Genomic DNA, 20,936 nt, shown 5'->3' on the forward strand with positions numbered 1-20,936 from the left:
TTTACAATAATTATTAAATATTTGTTCAAACTATAACTAGAATTTGTTCATTAATAGAATAGAATCTATTAAAATAAATCAATTATACACTTTTGCCTTATTTATGAAAATAACTGAATAAAATTAAATGGTTTGTAAAATTTACAAAGAAAAGATGAAAATGTAAGATAAGTTACAAAGGTGAATAGCAGCATTACTTACCTAGGCACTGAAATGTCTCCCTGACCAGGTTTTGTGGGATCACACCTCATAGACATAACAGTAGCTCTTCCTTTTTCACATGATGAAGTAGCTGCAGAAGATCTGAGTGAAATACAATAATAATAAATCACTTAGCAACATCAATTTTAATAGTTAGTCAAGAAGATAAGTAATGAAACTAAAATTTTGGCAACATGTCAAATTATTCTTATTACATTACCATCTGTATATTTTGCTGCCTAAAACTGTGCTCCCAGAGAAAACTGCCTTAAAGGGGTTTGCTCATGAAGACAACATTTTCTATATGTTCTATATGCATCATATAGGCATATAGACATCATAGAGGAGTCCAATGCTAGAAAGCCCTCTCTATGAGTCAGAGTGAAGAGACCATTTCAATTACCGGCATGTAATACCACATGTATGGCAATAAGTGGCTTCTGCCGCTGATAAAAGCACATAAGCAGGTTCTATTTGAAGAAGGGGTGGTCTCCATGGGGCAACCCCTTTAACTTGTTTCTTTATAGGTACTGTAGATCACTGGAGGGATCAAGATATAGGCATCCAACACTTTATTAAAATGGGGCTGGATACTGGAAAAAGAAAACGATCTAATGCATATCTGATCCTGTTTCAACCTCACTGTACCAATCATGGGTCTTATGTGGAGGGTGGAAATGGGAGGGTACACTGGAACAGAGTAGGATCATGTCCTAATGCATCTATGTTTCGGCTAATATCCTGTGCCTTTATGATAATGAAACAATATTTTATGAAAATGGAAAATTCATCCACCATGCTGTGGAAATTATTGTTTGACAAATTATTTTCATCAGGAATAGAAGTAAATCTATGTTTCTATCCCTAGCATTAGCATTATTTTGCACTGTCCTATGGCCATAAAATATGGCATTCCAAACCTACTAAATTTATTAACATAGTTATGAGAGGCATATAATGGCTTAGGCACACTTCACATCACGGTTTGGCCTTTTATCAGAGGTATACGTCAGGAGAACTTCGAATGTATACCACCGACAGGAGGCTGCAATGTATCCCACTGTATGGCATACAGTGGGATACGTCGCCCTGGGACTCCGGCCGTAGAGAAGCTTGTGAAGTCAGTGTCCATTTATGGAAAGTGACATCAGGAGTTTTCCCAGGGCCAGTATCCGTGGGCAGAGGATGAATCAGGAATTGCTCCGTATGGAGACTCCAGCATGGGGAAGCTTCTAACGTCACTGTCCATGTATGGAAAGTAATGTCACTGAAGTTTCCAGATGTATACGTTAAACGTATACTTGTGATGGATGCCTAAAAGTGGCATCGGTCACCCATAGGCACTCATATAAAAAAAAATGTATTCTACACAATTTTTTGTGGGATCCCTCAGGATTGAATGGCGTAGTCTACTACCATTTTTGTTCCTTTAAAAAAAAAGGTATACCGACGTATACCAGCCCGATGGAGGCCAAAAGGACACTGTTTTGACCTCCGTCGGGCGAAAGGTGCCCTATGGACACATTTATCGCTTTCCCGATGTACATGATAAAGGTAGGGCACAGATCAGATGTGAAGAGGGCCTTAAATGTATGGCAGAGCAATTCAAATTGCTCAAAAATAATGATATTCTATGCAATATATGAAAACGACATTGCAGATTTATCAGCATCATAAACAACTGTGTTGGCAAATGACATTAAACATGATCTATAAAAAGTCAAATTGGCTCACACTTCAGGGTTTAGATAACTTACTTGTAAAAGAAATTTATATCAGGTATTTTTTTCTGAGAAGAGAATATATCAGGTTTTATGGTGATTCCATCCAGAATTTGATCAGTGGTAGAACCTGCATTCACAAGAAAAAAAGTCACAAACCAAACAGATTACAAGGACAGAGATTAAATATATGTATCAATAGGGGTAAAACTAATTTCTATAACTTCTCCCATCCCTTCCCTTTCTCCCATCCCTTGGTTGAACTTGATGGATATATGTCTTTTTTTCCACCGTACTAACTATGTAACTATGTACCTACTATCTTTATCTGCCAAGTACAGGTCTTATTTTAGTCAAACAATACAAACAAATTAGCATTATACATGGAACCTTATAGCCTTGAATAGTCATCATAACACAATGACATACATTACTATAAGCAAAGTGTGAAATTTACAAATTATTGAATCCCTACTCATTTTTTGGAAAAATTCCTTCCACTCCCATCAATGTTTCCAATATGTAAAATGGAAGTATTTGCATTCAATATTAAGGTGTTATAGAAATAACAACTTGTACTTTTGATATTTAAATAAGATGAGGCTCCATCTTGGGGTTACCTTAACTCTTTAATTACCAGCCTATTTTAGCCCTTAATCACCAAGCAATCTTTTTCATTGATGCATCCAAAGAGCTATAACCTTTTTGTTTTTCTGTCGACATAACTGCATAAGGATTTGTTTTTTGCGGGACTAATTAAAATTTTCAATGGTACCATTTTTGGGTACATATAATTTATTGATTTGAGGGAATGGAAAAAAAATAGTTTTTGTGAAAAGTATGCAGTTTACTATTACTATTTAGCATTATATAAGCGATAAAAAGATTGCATAGAAAGTCCCCTAGCGGACTAATAAATGAAATGTGCACAGTAAAAAAAAACAAGCCCTCATATGGCTACAGGGACAGAAAAAGAAAAAAGTTATGGCTCTTGAAAAGCGGCGATGCAAAAACAAATAGTTTTAGTTCAAAAGTGCTTTTATTGTGCAAAAGTAGTAAAACATAAGGAACCTATACATATGTGGTATCACTGTAATCTTACCAACCCATGGAATAAAGGTAACGTGTTATTCACACTGCACGTTGAACAGCGTAAATTTAAAACGCATAGAACAATGGCAGAACTGCTGTTTTTTTTTTCTGTTCCCAACAAAAAGTTAATAAACCATAAATCAAAAAAAGTATATGTAGCCCAAAATGGTGCCATTGAAAAATACAACTACAGTAATCTCGCAAAAAACAAGTCCTTATAAAGCTATGTCAAAAAATGTAAAAGTTGTAGCTCTTTGCATGCGACGACGGACAATACGAAAACTATTGCTTAGTCATTAAGGCATAAAATAGGCTGGTCACTAAGGGGTTAAACAAACAAGAAGAATCATTTTTATGTATTGTTCAATTTTTAACAGCAATAAACAATATTTTTATTGTTCATAATTGATCATTTGCACAATTAGAGTGGAAAATCATCATTACGAAAGCTCAAAAACTTTTGGATCTTACCTATTTCCACTTTTTGTAAACGGTCTTTCTAAAATAGGGTAACAATATCGTATTTTACCTTCAAAAAATGTTTTATTTTGAGTTCCACACTAATTTTACTTCATCCGCAAGTCATGATTCCAGATTAAAGGGCTGTATATATCTATAAAGAAATCTTTATATAACTGCACATGTAACTGCACATATAACCCTTGAAGGTGGAATTATCTGCTCAGATGAGCATTTCCAAAATTTCTGACATTTGCATTTTCATCAGGAGGCTAGACGTGACATGAAACCTCATTGAAAATGATATAGCTGTAATGCTGCCAGCGTTGCAGATAATCACTATTTCAGCATTAAAAAGACAGACATCTGTTACTTGTCTATCATTTCAAGGAAAACATTGTCAAGTTCCCCAGCAAAACATAACGGATGCCTGATAATTCAGTTCAAACAGAACCCATATGTAGTGGTCAGTGTCAGCTCACACAGTTAAGCCTCATGCACACGGCCGTGCCTGTAATTACGTTGTTTTTTTTTTTTACGGTCGTGTGCATGGGGCCTTACAGGAGGTGATTTTGCTGAGCTATGCTGTTTACGGAAATCTCGCAGAAGCTAAAGGGAGTTGCTACGCTGTTTCCATAATTCCCATTCACTTCTATGGTAGTTACAGAAACAGCGTTTACGTACTTCCACACAGTTGTTTCTGTACTTTCAGTCACTTTGAAACTCAGTGTCCAAGCGAAAGCGGGCAAAGGTAAGACAAGGAGTCAGCGGGGCCCGTTATAGAGATAGGTGCTGGTCCTAGAGAAGGGTATTGCATCTATCGAACATTTATGGCATATCCTGTGGATATGTTATAAATGTCCAAGTTGGAAATATGTAGGAGATGTCTGAATAGGAGATGTCTGAATAGGAGATGTCTGAATAGGAGATGTCTGAATAGGAGATGTCTGAAAATGAAAGCAGTGATCAGTTTATTGCTAAGGGATACATCTCCAGTAATGCTCCGCACACATTTACATGAAGCCCTATGTGGCTGTAGTCAGTGGGGGATATTTATTAAGCAAAGTGAACCAGAATTCTAGCACAAATTGCAGCAAAAGTGGGGTACATTCTGTGCACCAAATTTATTATGTTCTAGGAAAAGAGGCAATGTTAGGAGGAGTCATAAAATATGGCAGATATTAGAGGCATGCTCCATTTTTTGCTGCAATATATCGGTGTATAGTACAAAAGCTAGGAGGTGGCATAAGAAAGAGAACTAGCAAGTTGTACCAAGTTTATAATACAGTGTGATAAATTTAGCGGAGTTTCTGCCTGTGATTTAGTTTTATCCTGTATAGAACTTTATTGTTTTATATTATTGTGGAACAAGGAGCGTAACAATAGGGGGTGCCGAGGCCGCATTTGCAGTAGGGATGGGGTCCAGTGGATTCTCTGCCACATAAAAACAAGTCATTATTATAAATGACACATGGTAGGTGGGGTGCCCTGTTACAGATTTTGCATTTAGTCTCGGGAGCTTCATTTTTTGCCTGTGTGTGAAAACCTTACCAATCCAACAGCTTGCACAGCTTCGTATTAAACAATAAATGTAAACATCTCGTTAGTTAAAAGGAAACTCCATCTAAAACACATAATTTCCTATAGAATTATGTATCTAGCTAAAGGGGTCGCCCACCTAAATTTATTCTCATATGGACATTTTAAAAGATGACATGTAGGGGTATAGAAGGGAACCAAGGCTTCAACATTTCCAGAATCAGTGGGGGCAGGGCCAGCCTTAGAGGTGTGAAACCTTTGCAGTCATACAGGGTGCATCAGAAGGGGGCACCAAAAATAGCTGGGAACCCGAGACGTGCAACCACCATAATAATAAAGGGGCACTCCGGCCAAAACTAAACTTTCCCATGTGCTCCATTGCGGTATTCCATGTGTCAGTCTCTCACCTGTTATTTTTCTTGCTGCTTCTATCTCTTTTTATAAGACTGGGATGTTGCTTAGCAGCAGTGAGAATCAGGCTCAGTGACACGCTTTCTCTACTTGATTCTATGGAGATCTATGTGTCACCCATCACAGGCTTCAGCAGTTCCTGTACCACACTAGTTTTGCACAGGGGGTGACAGAAACTTCTATCATCAGCTACCACTGATACTTAGCCAGGTTCCTGTCACACAGGTATAATGTAGAAGAATGTAGTGCAGCCTACCTGTCTGTAAACTTATGGTTCTTAGCTTATTTAGGAGAATATAGATATAATAATAATCACAGTGTCCCCCAGAATGCAGAAATGGTATGGGCTTTAGATGGTCATGTGATGCTGTGCTGAAGCATCATGGGATTGATAGCAAAGCAGAGAGGAAGAGAAAGCTGGGGAAATCTAAGAGTCAAGATGGAGGCTTTTTAAGCAGAGACAAGGCAGCAGTTCGAAAACAAAGTACAATATACCTAAAAGAAGTATAGCGTGTGATATACAGTCAGGTGGTGAATGCAGACATGAAAAGTTGTGTTTCCACTGGAGGTCTTCTTTAAATGTTGAGCATTTATATATATATACACTGTATAGCAATGTTATTAGATTATGTATGGAGCGGTTATTTGCTCACTGTATGGTGGTATTATTTGAGGACTCTATGGCGTAATTTACTTAAACTTTGTGTGACACTGCAACTTAGGCATTATTTATGCAGTGTACGGTGATGGCGGAATTGTGTAGCATTGGTATTTAGGCAACTATATTGGAAATAAATTTGGGCACCATAATGTTTGACTGGTTAATTGTACACTGTACTTTATGACAGTATACCATATGGGAGTGTACCAATAAAGGTTGGTCAGGCCCTGAGAATAGGTTCTGACAATATGACGTGTGAATTTAGTTAATTTTTCCTCTTTTTAGGTTTCAGCAATCTTGCCCTGTTTCTAGTCTTGACCAGTGACAACATGATAGCATACAGTAGTTAATGTATAATTCTTTCCAATTTCCCCAGTTGTTGCTTGGTTTTAAAGGTTCCTCCGACCCATCAGAACAGAGGACTGTAGAAGAGGGACTAGTAAGTGAGTCATAAAAGGATATTTCATTATGTTCATCCAACTATACCCCAAAGCAAATTTGTGTTTAAGGTGGGGGGTGGAGACCGTATGTACAGTAATATGCATGTAACATTTAAACTAGTTAGGCATTGTATATTTTGTATTTATTATACCTAGAAAAGCATCGGCCAAGCTGACAGACTGAGATGACAACGCTGTGCGGAATCCTTTGCTATCTGATGGAATGATAGTAGACTGACAAACGAAAGTCTTTACAAAATTAGACACATCCTCTGCTTCAGCGTCCATCTCTTTCGTCGTGACATCAGTAATGTTGTCAGTACATATGGCCATTTTTTCCCCCTAAGACAGACAAAGACATATTTACAACAAATAAACTACATTATCTTTTTACCAACTTATTTTCTAAAACTACTGCATTTACTACATTATTTTTTAGGAATTTTACCAAAACTCACAGATAAAGTCATGTCAATTGGTTTTGTTTGTATGCATTATTTTGCTAAATGCAATATATACTATTGCTCAATATAAACAAAAACCCATAATGATTATTCTTAGCTTATTAAAAAGTTTTCTTTATATTAACCCTTTAGTACCAGAAGTATTCTTCCTTAACAGAGTTGTCTCATGACAACAACTCCTAACGACCATATACCCTAAACGGGACACTCAGGGCCCCCTCTTTGTGCTAGAACGCTCTAGAAGACCCCATGTCCATGCATTACATGTATGGCTATTCATTTGCATGGCCGCCATGTAATGCTACATTTCAACTGCAGTGTCGAAAATGCGTTTCAAGACAAGCCTTCCTCCAGCGAAAGCTGATCGCTTGAGGTGAGAGAAGCCAGTTTTGTTTTAGAAAGGGTTGTCTTCGTGAGACAACCCCTTGGTGACCAGACACTGTTTGATTTTTAGAATGCGCTTGTTTAACAGTCAGACGTTTAAAGTGGATCTGTCATCTTTTCATGTTTTGCACACCCTGCAAGAACCCTGCTTTATTAGACACTCTGCAATTTACAGTATTTCAATTTTAAGGACACAGCCAATTCTGACCTTAAAGCTAATCTCCCCATTTTAACATCATGTCGTTTATAGGTACAAAATACCATGTGGATTAATTTCTTAATATACAGTATCTCAATAGAGGTCAGAGCTCCATTTTTCTGATATTTGACTTAACTTTATGTGTACGGACACCCAAAGATGCAACAAATTTATTAAAAATTTTGTTTGCCCCTTAATAAATTTCTCGCATCTTACTCCTGCTTGATTCTTATTAAGACTGACGTAGTCTTAATAAATCTCCCCATTGAGTTAAAAGATAGAATTCTGGCTGGCTTGCAGTAGTCACTAGAGAGAACATGGAAACTTACTGCATACTGTGCTATTATTACAATCATTGTTTAACAGTATTCTGTCAGCTCCTAAGCTCCCTCTAGTGGTGGCTGTAGGCAGACAGAATTATTTTACTGTATAAATAAAAGCCATGATTCAAATGTGAACAGGGCCTAATGGCCTGTATTTGATTGTTACGGTATCGTGGAAAATACCAAATTTGTATACTTTATGTACTGTATTGTAAGATTTATGTAATTACATTTACTGTATTTATTGTATTTTTGCAACTAATTTTCCTACTTTATAACGTAATAAAAAAAAATATGATTTTTTAACTATAATGTACTGGCATATCTCTAGCTACTAACACATGTCTAATGTTAGTTATGATGTAATAAGAACATATGAATTATTTTATGATTTCACCATTAAAAGAGACTATACAAGTTTAAGTTCTTCTACAATATTGCTAAAAATGACAAATGTTACCCAAAGATGTGTAAGGTGAATTCCTCACTGTCATAATAGAGACAGTCAACCACCGATAAGTTAACCTGATTCTCTCTCATGTAGTCTTCTGGTATCTATGGAGAGGTTTCCGAATATGTATTTGATCCTTTCTATCATTTATTTGACATGACAGCACCCCATCTTTTCTTATAAAACCTGGGAACTTACTCCATTTCCACACAAACTGAAGTTGAAAAGATGAAAGTATTTTGTTCCTTTGGAAGTAAAGCTGGGTCCATTAATGAGAGTTCCCACACTGCTGAGATTGTTAAAGTTGTACGTCAAGCTCTGGTTTTCATGCATATAGGAGAAATAGCAGTCACTGTAACAGGCTGAGTGATCCTGAAAAATGAAAATTGGGATTTTTCAGATGACTGGTTTTTCTATTACTGTATATGTAATTATTTGACAGTATCTAAGAAATTTCATAAAAGTAATGATTTATTGCTGTTTATGAAGGTCTGCCATATGAGTTCATAATCTGTGGAAAAAAAATAGCTGTCAAGTTCCCCTACAGATTACAGCTGTGAGCTGGGGCCGGGTCCAAGCAGAAGGACACCCTGTAATCAGCTTATTGTCGGGGACCCTACAAACAGAAAGGGGATTTTAAAAGCACTAAACTTTCACATATGCAACCATAATATTTTAGTCAAGATCCTATGACAAACTAAACTCTACTGTTGCACTGTGGGTAATTTAGATTTTTCTGCATCAGATTACTGTAAAAAGCCTGGTATAAACACTACATCTTAAAATGCTCTGTGCAACCACTGAACCAGCATTGCTGGGAAATGTAAGATTATTATGGAAATGAACCAAAGTAAGAACAAATCATTGGATGTAGCTGGGGTATTACACATGTTACAATGCAAAATCATTATATATTATCTGCAGACTGAAAGTCTTTGACCAACTATTAAGATGCTCAAATGCATGAAAAACTAAGCATCTTTGCAAATAGTCAAGATCAAACATTTCCTTAGTTTTGTGTCTACAGCTCCTGGGCAGATCTATGTGTCGCCATGAAAACAGGCTACAAACACGACCTGTGTAGATTGATCCTGAAGTTATATCCCCTTCCATCTGTCCCCTTCTTGTTCTTAACATACATTTGGTAGGATAGTAAGAAGTAGGCAACAGATGAAAGAATTTTGACTGCAGGATCAAACAACATAGTTTTTTTTGTACTCGGTTACCATGCAGACACATAGGTCCGCATAGGGGCTCTAGACACAATAAAATATAGGACATTTTTAATCAAGACTTTTTGCTAAGAAATACAATTTTAAAAAAAAGGTGAAAATTGCTTTTGAAAATATTTTACAGTTTAAATGCTGAGCTTCACTTTTAAGAGCTTCAGCTATCTGTGTCCTTAGCGGTTTTCCAATGGCTGCCATTGATACATCAGTCAGTAAGGCCAATACCAGTAACCGCCACTGATGTTCACATACACTCTATGCCAATATATTGTAATACCTTTCAGAACTTTAGATGACACCATAAGACAGAAGTCATCAGAGAAATTGATATTTAAAGCAAAAACAAAATGATTATACAGAATGTACCTTATTGCTTCTACTTGCAGGGCCACATGAAATACAAGCGTCTTTTCCATTCACTTGATGTGGGGATAAATATGTGTTAGGTGGGCATTCTTTACACGTGCTGCTCTCCTTATCAATATAGTGACCAGCAGGACATGGTACACATGATGATCCAAACTGCTGAGAGCCCATGGCACATGGACGACAGCTCGATGCGACTCCATCCATAACATTCGTGGCAGTTATTGAATAGATCTTTACAACATCATTTACATAGCGTCGGCTCTGGAAAAAAAAGCAGAGGTTCAGCACAAAAATATTCTTCCACTTTATCTGCGAAAGCCCATGTGTATATATCAGAATAATTTCATACCCCCTCCCTGTAGTTCACTGCAATAATAACCATTAGCATATATTAAAAATGTGATCAATGACCTATCAAGTACATTGAGACTGTCTTATTAAGAGTGTATTATGGCTTTGCCTGCACAAACAACCAGAAAAAAACTATTCTCGTTTGTGAAGGATAACTGAGAGCAAATGAAAATGGCACAAAGCAACACATTAAGGCGTTCATAAGATAAAATATCTTTGGCAAGAAGATCTCATGAAATTAAAGAGGAATTTCCCAGAATTCCTATGCAAAAAGTGGATTGTAAATCAATTTGCAATTATTGCACTAAACTATTTCCATTTATATTAACAAATGTACTACAGAATGTGCTTACTACTAATATATCAGACTTCTATATAGTTATATACATAATATACAAAGATAGCAAAAGAAGCGGACTAAGGCTCTGTTCACATCTGCATCTTGTTTCCTATTTATAACGTCAAATATGATGGAATCTGCAACTGAGGTTTAGCAGGTGTGAACAGAGCCTAACATTGTAAGATCATTTATGCTACCATTTCCTCTTCAAATGCAGATCTCAGAGACTCACTGCATTGGCGGTCATTTTGGTACAATACATAGATAATGTTAATATCAATGATTTATTTGTAATTGGTAATTGTAAAAAAAATATTGATATTTACCTTTTTGAATTATCTATTTCTAAGAGGAACTGCTTTGTTCTATACCTCTATAGTATAGACAGGGTTTTGATCCACAAAGAAATTAAAGGGGTATTCCCATCTTGGACATTTATGGCAGGATATGCCATGAATTCTTGATAAATGCAGGTTCCACCTACTGGACTTGCACCTATCTCTAGAACGGGGCTCCTTGACCGCCATCCCACTTTCTACTGCTGGGATCCGCCCACTGAATTACCAGGTTGCCGTGTTTTCTGGAAACAGCTGAGCGCGGTTTGCTACACTGTTTCTGGAACTCCTATAGAAGTTACTCGAAGTTATAGAATCTGGGATTTCGAAGCTTCGGATACATTGTATCTAGCTGTGCTACGTTGTATCTGTAACTCTCATTCACTTCTAGGGGAGTTATGTAAAAACAGTGTAGCTCAGCAAGCTGGGCTATTTCCACACACCCGACCACCTCCTAACTCACTGGTCTGAGACCAGCAACAGCAGAAAAAGGTAGGACCGGGGTCAAGGGGCCCCATTCTACAGATAAGTTCAGATCCCAGAGGTGGGACCCGCATCTATCGCATATTTCCGCCACATCCTGTGGATATGCCTTAAATATCCAAGATGGAAATACCTTTTTAAGAGGAAAAGAGGCAAGTGTTGCGCTGATACCAACACAATGAGACATTTTGCCATTCCTATCCTCCCTGAACATTAACAAGAACGTTCCATCTCTTATAGTAATAGGTGGGATTATATTTACTGCGGTAGATCTCTTTGAGATACTGAGCTATTATGATTGGAAGTGTTAAGCATCTTCCCTATCGAGACCTTGAATTGGGAACATTTCCCTCTGCCATTGCTCTCGCAACCCTCCATGACCCTCCAAAATGACTATGACAACTCTTTTTCCACTTCCTTTGAATTCCATTTTAAATAATACACTTTTTTTTAAGGCCAGTAGGACATTTTGTGTAAAGTGGTTATTGCGCAGATATTGCGGACAACAGATCACTGGGAGGAATAAGAAGGTAGACGTAAAAGCATTCAGCAACTATCAAAGCGTTTAATACAATACATAAAAAGAGCAACAAGATCTCACAGACTTTCAACATGGGATTGTACAGACAAACAGACATCCAACAGTGCATCATAAAACATAATCAGAGACTCAGCCCCTCAATGTACCGTACAATCCTGAATATTACAATCTATGGCTACAAAATGGGCCAACTGAGTATAATGTAGGCGCTTATAATAAACTGGCCACTAAGTGTATAATACTTACATCTTGAGCTTGATTGGTCCTCTGGAACGCCCAGGTGAACATGTATGTAGCATTCTTAGGTATGATGTGAGTGTAGGACTGCTTTTCTCTGTTCCCTCCCCATGACTCCACCACACTAGTAGTCTTTCTGTTAACGTCCTGTAGGGATAAAGCAATAACATTAATAACAAATGCCCAAGTAACAAATATATAAAATCATAATTAAGCTTATTTATTAGGGTTTCATTTGCTAGTGACTACTGCACTCTGTGTATGAAGGATAAGCCGCCAGAATGTAACGACTACTATGCTAAAATGTAATTTATTGCTAAAATTAGTGGTGTAGCTGTGCACTTAAAAACAGAGCACACACATCTGTCATAGCTATATATAGTTTGTCCATCAATTTTAGATCCATTAGGGGGCGTGGCTTAGCGGCATATGTGAGTAGACGCAGGAACCGGAGCTCCCGCTGCCGATATCCTGAAACACATCCTGTGGCTAAACTCTTCTAACGGAGACATACCTGTGCAGAGAGGGGAGAAGGAGGAGAACCTGGTGACACTATTCTGCAGAATCTGGAGGCTGTAATGACCCGTTCAAGGAAGTCTAAGGCGGCAGAGGAAGGTGAGCTGGGATTACAAGATGGCGCCGACATGTGCGTGATGGCAGAGAGCAGAGACCTGAGAGGGGCGGCGGCATCCCGACTGGAGCGCTTTGCCAGAAAGACACCCGTGAAGGCAGATGCTGGAGGAGAGATGACAGGAGGAGGGAAAAAGCAGGCAGGCTGCTCCGGGTCCAGATATGAACCGCTGCGGGCACAGGTGGACTCAGAGGAGGAGGAGGAGAATGGAGAAGATGTTGCAGGCAGCTCAGGAGGAGGGCTGGATCGAGGCCCGCACAATTCAAGTAAGCCTGGGCCTACGTTGGCAGATGTTTTTTCGGCGGTAAGCCTATGTAATGCCACGCTAGCTAAACTCACTTGCCAGGTGGGCGGAATAAAGGAGGATATTTCCATAATACGGCACGATCTACGGAAGGTGTCGGAGCGTACAACAGCGGTGGAAGGTAGAGTCAGTGATGTGGAAGACAGAATGCTGCCCATGAGGAGAGATGTAAATGCGGTAGCTGTGGATGTTACTTATCTGTTATCTAAAACGGATGACCTGGAGAACCGTTTACGTCGCAATAACGTAAGGATGGTGGGAATACCCGAAAAAGTGGAAGGGTCCAATCCGGATTCCTATTTCGAAAAATGGCTACTGGAGGTGTTTGGCAAGGAGTCGTTGACACCATTGTTTGCGGTGGAAAGAGCCCATAGAGTACCAACTCGCCCGGGTCCACCTGGACGGCCGCCAAGACCTGTGCTGGTAAAGCTGCTTCATTATAAAGACAGAGATTTAATTCTTCGCCAGGCCCGGGAAAAGCAAGATATACGGGTGAATGGTGTGAAAGTGTCATTTTACCCGGATTTTTCTGTAGAGGTCCAGAAAAGAAGGATGCAATTTCTGGATATCAAACGACGACTGAGGGATCTGCGTGTTCAATACTCCATGTTGTACCCGGCGAAACTTCGAGTTGCGGCGCTGGGATCCGTACAATTTTTTGAGAACTCAAAAGATGCGTTAAGATGGCTGGACAGTCACGAGGATCGCCTTCGTCAGAATCGAGAGGAAGCTGCTGCGTGATTATCAGGTGGATGGTTGAAGAGGGGACTCTGCTTACTATGAAAAAGAAGGAGGATGCGCCGCACAGGGGAATAAGGCATTGTTTTTTCTGCATTTTATTTACTGTTCTAATTTGGGGCTGCAGCCTCTAGGTTTATAATGCTGAAGGAAAGACAGAGATGTCAGTTTAATTGAAGATGTTGGAGTCATTAAAATGCTATATGTCTATGGTAGTAAGGTGGCGGGAGGTTTGTGGTTCTCAGGTTTATATTGTGGGAAAAGATGTGTTTCTGCAGTGTAAATGGGAAGCTGAACAGTCACATTGGTGGAGATTTCTTCGCCAGCCCGGGCCCTCTTTGGAGGGTAAGTTTCTGGAATGTTGGGCGGGCTAGGGAGGGGGGTGGAGGGAGGAGAATGTTTTGGAGGGAAAGGGAGTTGGAAATGCAGTACGCTCTGATTGGCACTGGATTCAAGGGTAATGGCCTCTGTCAGATAAAAAAAATGGATAGATAGGGGGGTAGGGTAAATCTTTTGTCCTGGAATGTGAGAGGTATGGGAGAGGGAACAAAACGGCGAGCTATATTTGATTTTCTGAAAGGGCAGTCTGCTGGAGTGATGGGACTACAGGAAACGCATCTTACCGCTGATACTGTGCAACAGACACATAGGGTGTGGATTAGACACAGTTTTCACTCCTTTCATTCCACATATTCAAGGGGGGTTAGTCTCCTGGTTCATAGGGATGTACCTTTTTGCTGTTTGGCTTCCTTTAGAGATGGAGAGGGCAGATATGTAGGGGTACATTGTAAGTTGTTTAATTGGGAATGTATAATTGTGGTACTGTATGTACCTCCCCCATACTCTGTGGTTCCAATAAGAGAAGTGTTGGAAAGGCTGGCTAGTTGGCCGATGGTCCCGACTATACTTATGGGAGACTTCAACAATGTAATGGATATAAGACGTGATAAATTTCCAAAAGGGGGGGGTAGGAGAGGCTGTTCTGACGCGGTTTGGGAAGTACATGATAGAGGTGGGGTTCACGGATGTTTGGCGGGCAAAGTGGCCCTCTACTACGCAATATTCTTGTGTGTCATCTACTTATGGATCGTTGTCTAGAATAGATTTGATGTTTAGTAACGGGTTAGGGATTGAATGTGTGGAAGGGGTGGAATATTTGCCAAGGTCACTGTCTGATCACTCCCCAATGATATTGAAGGTCCGAACTAGTCCGCAGATAGGGGGGCTAAGACTGCATTGGAGGCTAAATCCGTTCTGGATACGACTAGTGGGGGAGGAGATAATAACTGCGAGCTTGCAGGAGTACTTTGAGTTTAATAAAGGTACGGTACCTATAGATATCTTATGGGACGCTATGAAGGCAAATATCAGGGGGGTGTATATTCGGGAAATCACGACCATAAAAAATAGACCACGACAGGTGGGAAAACATCTGCTGGAAAGGGTGACATTATCCGAGGAGAATCATGTAGCTCATAATACAGCAGAAACGAAGGCCCAGTGGAAGGTAGCCCTAAAATTACTAAAGGAACATCAGCTGGAACAGGCAGCTAATAAAAGGTTGTTTTTGCAGCAAAAATATTATGAGAAGGGGGAAATGACGGGCAGATTGTTGCCAAATATGGCTAGGCCTCAGCGGGAGGGTGCGTTCATCCACCAATTGCAGGACAAAGAGGGGACACTGGTTGGAGAAACAGGGGACATACTGGGTGTGTTGAAGTCCTTCTATACCGAGCTGTATCGTACGAGGGTAGATTATCCGGAAGATCTATTGACAGACTATCTAGAGGAAATGGAGTGGGTTACCTTAGGGGAGGAGGAGAGAGAGTGGCTGGAAGAGCCAATTACTTTGGAGGAATTGCAGGAAGCAGTGAGTTCTATGGCAAATGAAAAGGCTCCAGGCATGGATGGTATACCTACTGAGATGTACAAAACATATGGGGGGGAGCTTCTGCCAGAGTTATTAGAGGTGTTCCAAGATAGTTTTGCCAGGGGACGACTGCCGCAGACTATGTATGAAGCGGCAATAGTAGTCATTCCTAAAGAGGGGAAAGATCGAACACAGCCGGATTCTTATAGACCAATATCCCTGCTGTCCGCAGATGTAAAAATTTTGGCAAAGGTTCTGGCTAATAGGCTGACAAGAGTGGTGACTAAGGTAGTGGGCCCGGATCAGTCGGGATTTATGCCATCAAGATCTACAGCAGTTAATCTAAGAAGATTATTCTTGAATTTGCAGACAGAGGCTGCAGATACACAGTGTATAGCAGTGTTGTCCTTAGACGCGGCTAAGGCATTTGATAGTGTGGAGTGGGGGTATCTGTGGGCTGTTTTGGAGCGGTTCGGATTTGGGAATAATTTTATAACATGGGTAAAATTGCTGTATAAGGAACCGGTGGCTAGGATTAGAGCCAATGGGCGGATGTCAGCTTCCTTTAGACTGGGGAGGGGGACGCGTCAGGGATGTCCACTTTCCCCGCTATTATTCGCTCTAGCGATCGAACCTCTGGCAAATGTGGTAAGGCAACATCCGGGTATAGAAGGGTTTCGATGTGGGGAGCTGGAGGAACGCATAGCATTATATGCGGATGATATTTTACTATTCCTGGGAGAGATAGTTCGGTCACTGCCGTTGATAATGACCATATTGGAACGGTTTGGCAAATTTTCAGGGCTGCAAATTAATTGGAGTAAATCGACATTGCTGCCACTCAAACCATTGGAGGTGCCACTGGTGGTGGGGGGAATTGCTGTACCTTGTGTTAAGGAATTTAAATATCTGGGGATTAAGGTCTCGGGGAGGGTGCAGGATTTTGTTGCGCTGAATGTGAAACCATTATTGGACAAACTAAAAGATAAGACTAGAATATGGCTTGGACTACCACTTTCAGCGCTAGGAAGAGCAAACCTGATTAAAATGATTCTGATGCCTCAGGTTCTTTATGTGGTGCATAATGCCCCAGTGTGGTTGCCTAAATACTGGTTCAGGAGAATACATAATCTGTTTAGGGACTTAGTGTGGAAAAGGGGGATCCCCAGGATTAAATTGGAAAAATTACAATTACCAACGGAAAAGGGAGGATTAGCTATTCCAAATGCGTGGATATATTACTTAGCAGCCCAAGCACAACATTTTAAAGGTTGGAAGAATAGAGAAGAGTGGGGTTCTAGTGGGAAACTGGTGCATCATTTGAGTCGGGGCGAGGATATACTAGAGGCAATGGAGTCTCATAAACTGAGGAGGGAGGCGAAAGGGAAACCGACTTTGCTATTGATACATAGGGTCTGGTGGGAATGCAAAAAAATACTGGGCGTTACTGGGTGCTCCAATTATATGCCTTTATGGGATAATCCATACTTATGGGAATTCCATATCTTGGACGGCTTTCAGGAGTAGGAACAAGCTGGGGTCAGATATGTATACCAGGTATATGAGAGGGGAAGTCTCAAATTGTTCTCACAGCTACAGGAGGAGTTTGGACTCCCACATCGGATGTTTTATCAATACCTCCAGTTGCGGCACGCGGCGCAGGCCCAGGGTAGATTGGTGGACTTGGGCTGCTCTACTATGGGAGTGATGGAACAGGTATTGGGAGCAAAAGACACTAAAGGGATTATTTCTGTGATCTATGGTACATTGCTTTCCAAATTCCTTGGAGATCCGATGGGGGAGATCAGATGCAAATGGGAAGAGGATGTGGGGAATATAACTGATGAGTGGGAGGAGATACTGGAATCGCCCAAAATGCTCTCCATTAATGTAGCACACAGGAGGTCACAACTTTTTCTCCTACATAGAGTGTATAGGACGCCTAAGGTGTTAATGCAAATGAGACTCAGACCAACGCAGGAGTGTCCCAGGTGTTCGTTTGAGGGGGCAGACATAAAGCATATGTTCTGGAGTTGTCAGAAGCTGAATGATTACTGGAAGGAGGTTGGAGGCATGGTAGAGAGTGTATTTGGGAGAGTTTTTCCGTTAGAACCTAAGATCTATGTGTTGGGCTGCATGGGGGAGGAGGGAGGAGATGGAGCTGAATTACTGGCCATAAAAAAGGTTTTGTATCATGTTAGGAAACTAATAGCAAAATATTGGCTGAATACGGATCCCCCGGAGGTGTCTGAGCTAGTGGGATACGTTAACCACACGGTGGCATTGGAACATCGGATATATCTAAAACGTGGGGCAATACACAAATACGATAAGCAATGGGGAAAATGGGTACACAATTATGGCACTGCAGGGAGGTAGGATACACCTTAAGGTGGAATGATCAGGAGGCAAGTATGGATATATCAGTAGGAGGCAGGAGAGAGAATGGTTATACGAGTCAGGGAAAGGAGGAGGTACTGCGGGGGGGGGGGGAGTTGGGATGGAGGGAAGGGAGAGTTATGTTACATATAACTGTATATGATGTACAAAACTGAAAATGTATTGACTGTTGGACCCAAGTTAATGTACATGAGATGTATAATGTATGTTGTATTATCAATAAAAATTGGTTTGATTTAAAAAAAAAAAATGTTAGATCCATTACATTTTTCTGATTCTTACATTGGTTAAAATTATGGTCAAAAGGCACTTTTTACAGACTCTAGGGAGTGAATATAGATCCATCCATAAGGCTGTGGGGAATTTTACATTTCTGATGTTACATTGAATTCTACAGGCTTCACTAAACAGCAACTGTATCTGAATTTATCACATCTTTTTTGCTACAAAGGTGAACCTATAATTTATGTCATTGCTATGTGATGTCAGCATATTGTATATAGTGATTAATACAGTATAAATGGATGGTATAAACCTACTAAAACAACTATAATGTCATATTAATATTCTTATACACATAATCACTCACCGCCATGAAATACAGCACACAGTCAGCAGAGCAAATTGTTTCAAACACAAATGTGATCCTGCCTAACTCTGCATTATTCGCTTCTGATGTCAGAGGTCTAAAAATGTAAAAAGATAAAAATATGAGACAGGTTAATTTTATTCAGAATTGTTGAAGATAATTTTCTAAGACAGTCTTATATTTTATCTCCAAATGAAATGGCAAAAATAAGATTCTCTAATCCACTCTGTTATATTAGTGCTCATGTATTCCTAAATACTGCATGATGTACATGTGCGCTCATCTCAACCGCCATACAGAAGAGATTCTTCCGCCCTGCCTCCCTGTATTCCATGATAGGCCTATGAGAGAATGCAAGACTTAATTTCTCTCATCAATTATGCAGTGGAATAAAAAAAATAAAAAAAAACTTCCTTTAAAGAGGCTCTGTCACCACATTATAAGTGCCCTATCTCCTACATAAGGAGATGGGCGCTGTAATGTAGGTGACAGTAATGCGTTTTATTTTAAAAAACGATCTATTTTCACAATGTTAGGAGCGATTTCGGTTTATGCTAATGAGCTTTCTTAATGCCCAAGTGGGCGTATTTTTACTTTCGACCAAGTGGGCGTTGTACAGAGGAGTGCATGACGCTGACCAATCGGCATCATGCACTCCTCTCCATTCATTTACACTGCACTAGCGATATAGTTATATCACTATGTGCAGCCACATACACAAGCCCTAACATTACTACAGTGTCCTGATAATGAATACACATGACCATCCAGCCTGGACGTCATGTGTACTCAGAATCCTGACACTTCTGAATCTTTTCTGTGAGATTCCAGCAACGGATACGAAATCTCGCAAGATTACGAGGTAAACGAGATTTCGTATCCGTTGCTAGAATCTCACAGAAAAGATTCAGAACTGTCAGGATTCTGAGTACACATGACGTCCAGGCTGGTAGTGATGTATATTCATTATCAGGACACTGTAGTAATGTTAGGGTTTGTGTATGTGGCTGCACATAGTGATATAACTATTTCGCTAGTGCAGTGTAAATGAATTGAGAGGAGTGCATGATGCCGATTGGTCAGCATCATACACTCCTCTGTACAACGCCCACTTGGTCGAAAGTAAAAATACGCCCACTTGGGCATTAAGAAAGCTCATTAGCATAAACCAAAATCGCTCCTAACGTTGTGAAAATAGATCGTTTTTTTAAATAAAACGCATTACTGTCACCTACATTACAGCACCCATCTCCTTATGTAGGAGACAGGGCACTTATAATGGGGTGACAGAGCCTCTTTCACAGCAGTTTTCTTCTAAAATATAAAAAAGTGTTGTAACTTGTACTAAAATAAATTTGACCTCAATATTGTTTCATAGCTTACTTAAATCCTGGAAAATGTAAATTTAGAAGAAGGTAATCATTGTCAGATCCACCGGCTCCACTGTGAACATGATCTCCAGCAACTTCCCAACCTGTAGAATACAATTTAGGGTACAGTTACAGTAAGGAATGTATGCCCATATAACAATAAAAAAATGTTTGTATGTTTATATACTGGGGGTATGTTCACACAGACAAAAAGAAAAGGCTGATCATTACAAGGCTGTTTTCAAGGGAGCTTTTTTTAATTTTCAGCTTCTTTTGAGGCTTTTGTTTTACCATTTTTTGAGGTGTTTTTCAGTGTCAATGAAAAATCAGCTCCAAAAACGCCTCAAGAAATGACACGCTACTTCTTTTTACAAGGGTTTTTTTTTTAATTCAGCAGCGTAAAAATACACCTTATGTGAACAGCACAGTGTATTTCCCATTGAAATCAATATGAAACTGTTTGCAGGTGTATTTCAAGTGTATTTTGGAGCGTGGTTATGCTCCAAAATCAGCCTGAAAGAAAGCTGTATGAACATACCCTAAATGTAAGTGAGTAGCCGAACAAATAATAAGAAACATGATTTTGGGAGCAGGTTGCGGAACTAGATATTTAGGATATGTTTAGATGGCGGTTTGGTCGCAGAAATTTCTGCAACTAATTGTCATGTGTGAACATACACTCCCAGGGGCCGCAATAAAACGTAAAGTGGTATTCCCATCTGGGACATTTATGGAATATCAAGAGTACATGCCATAAATGTCTGGCAGGTGGGGTTCCCCTTTTGGCGGTGTTTCACAACTCCC

General features: G+C 39.8%; 1 protein-coding gene across 1 annotated transcript in view; it reads right to left on the reverse strand.

Annotated features, from left to right (window-relative positions):
• The window catches only part of ELAPOR2 (endosome-lysosome associated apoptosis and autophagy regulator family member 2), a 93,120-nt gene that overhangs the window by 19,268 nt on the left and 52,916 nt on the right, over positions 1–20,936 (reverse strand). Inside the window, exons 11-18 of the mRNA XM_075857370.1 lie at positions 20,146–20,236; positions 18,763–18,859; positions 12,240–12,377; positions 9,941–10,204; positions 8,544–8,717; positions 6,677–6,866; positions 1,959–2,052; positions 202–303 (exon numbers count right to left, since the gene is read on the reverse strand). Coding sequence (XP_075713485.1) covers positions 202–303; positions 1,959–2,052; positions 6,677–6,866; positions 8,544–8,717; positions 9,941–10,204; positions 12,240–12,377; positions 18,763–18,859; positions 20,146–20,236 — 1,150 coding nt within the window. The remainder of the gene's footprint in view (positions 1–201; positions 304–1,958; positions 2,053–6,676; positions 6,867–8,543; positions 8,718–9,940; positions 10,205–12,239; positions 12,378–18,762; positions 18,860–20,145; positions 20,237–20,936) is intronic.

The sequence above is a fragment of the Rhinoderma darwinii genome, chromosome 3 (genome assembly GCF_050947455.1).
Source record: "Rhinoderma darwinii isolate aRhiDar2 chromosome 3, aRhiDar2.hap1, whole genome shotgun sequence".
Classification (NCBI taxonomy): Eukaryota; Metazoa; Chordata; class Amphibia; order Anura; family Rhinodermatidae; genus Rhinoderma; species Rhinoderma darwinii.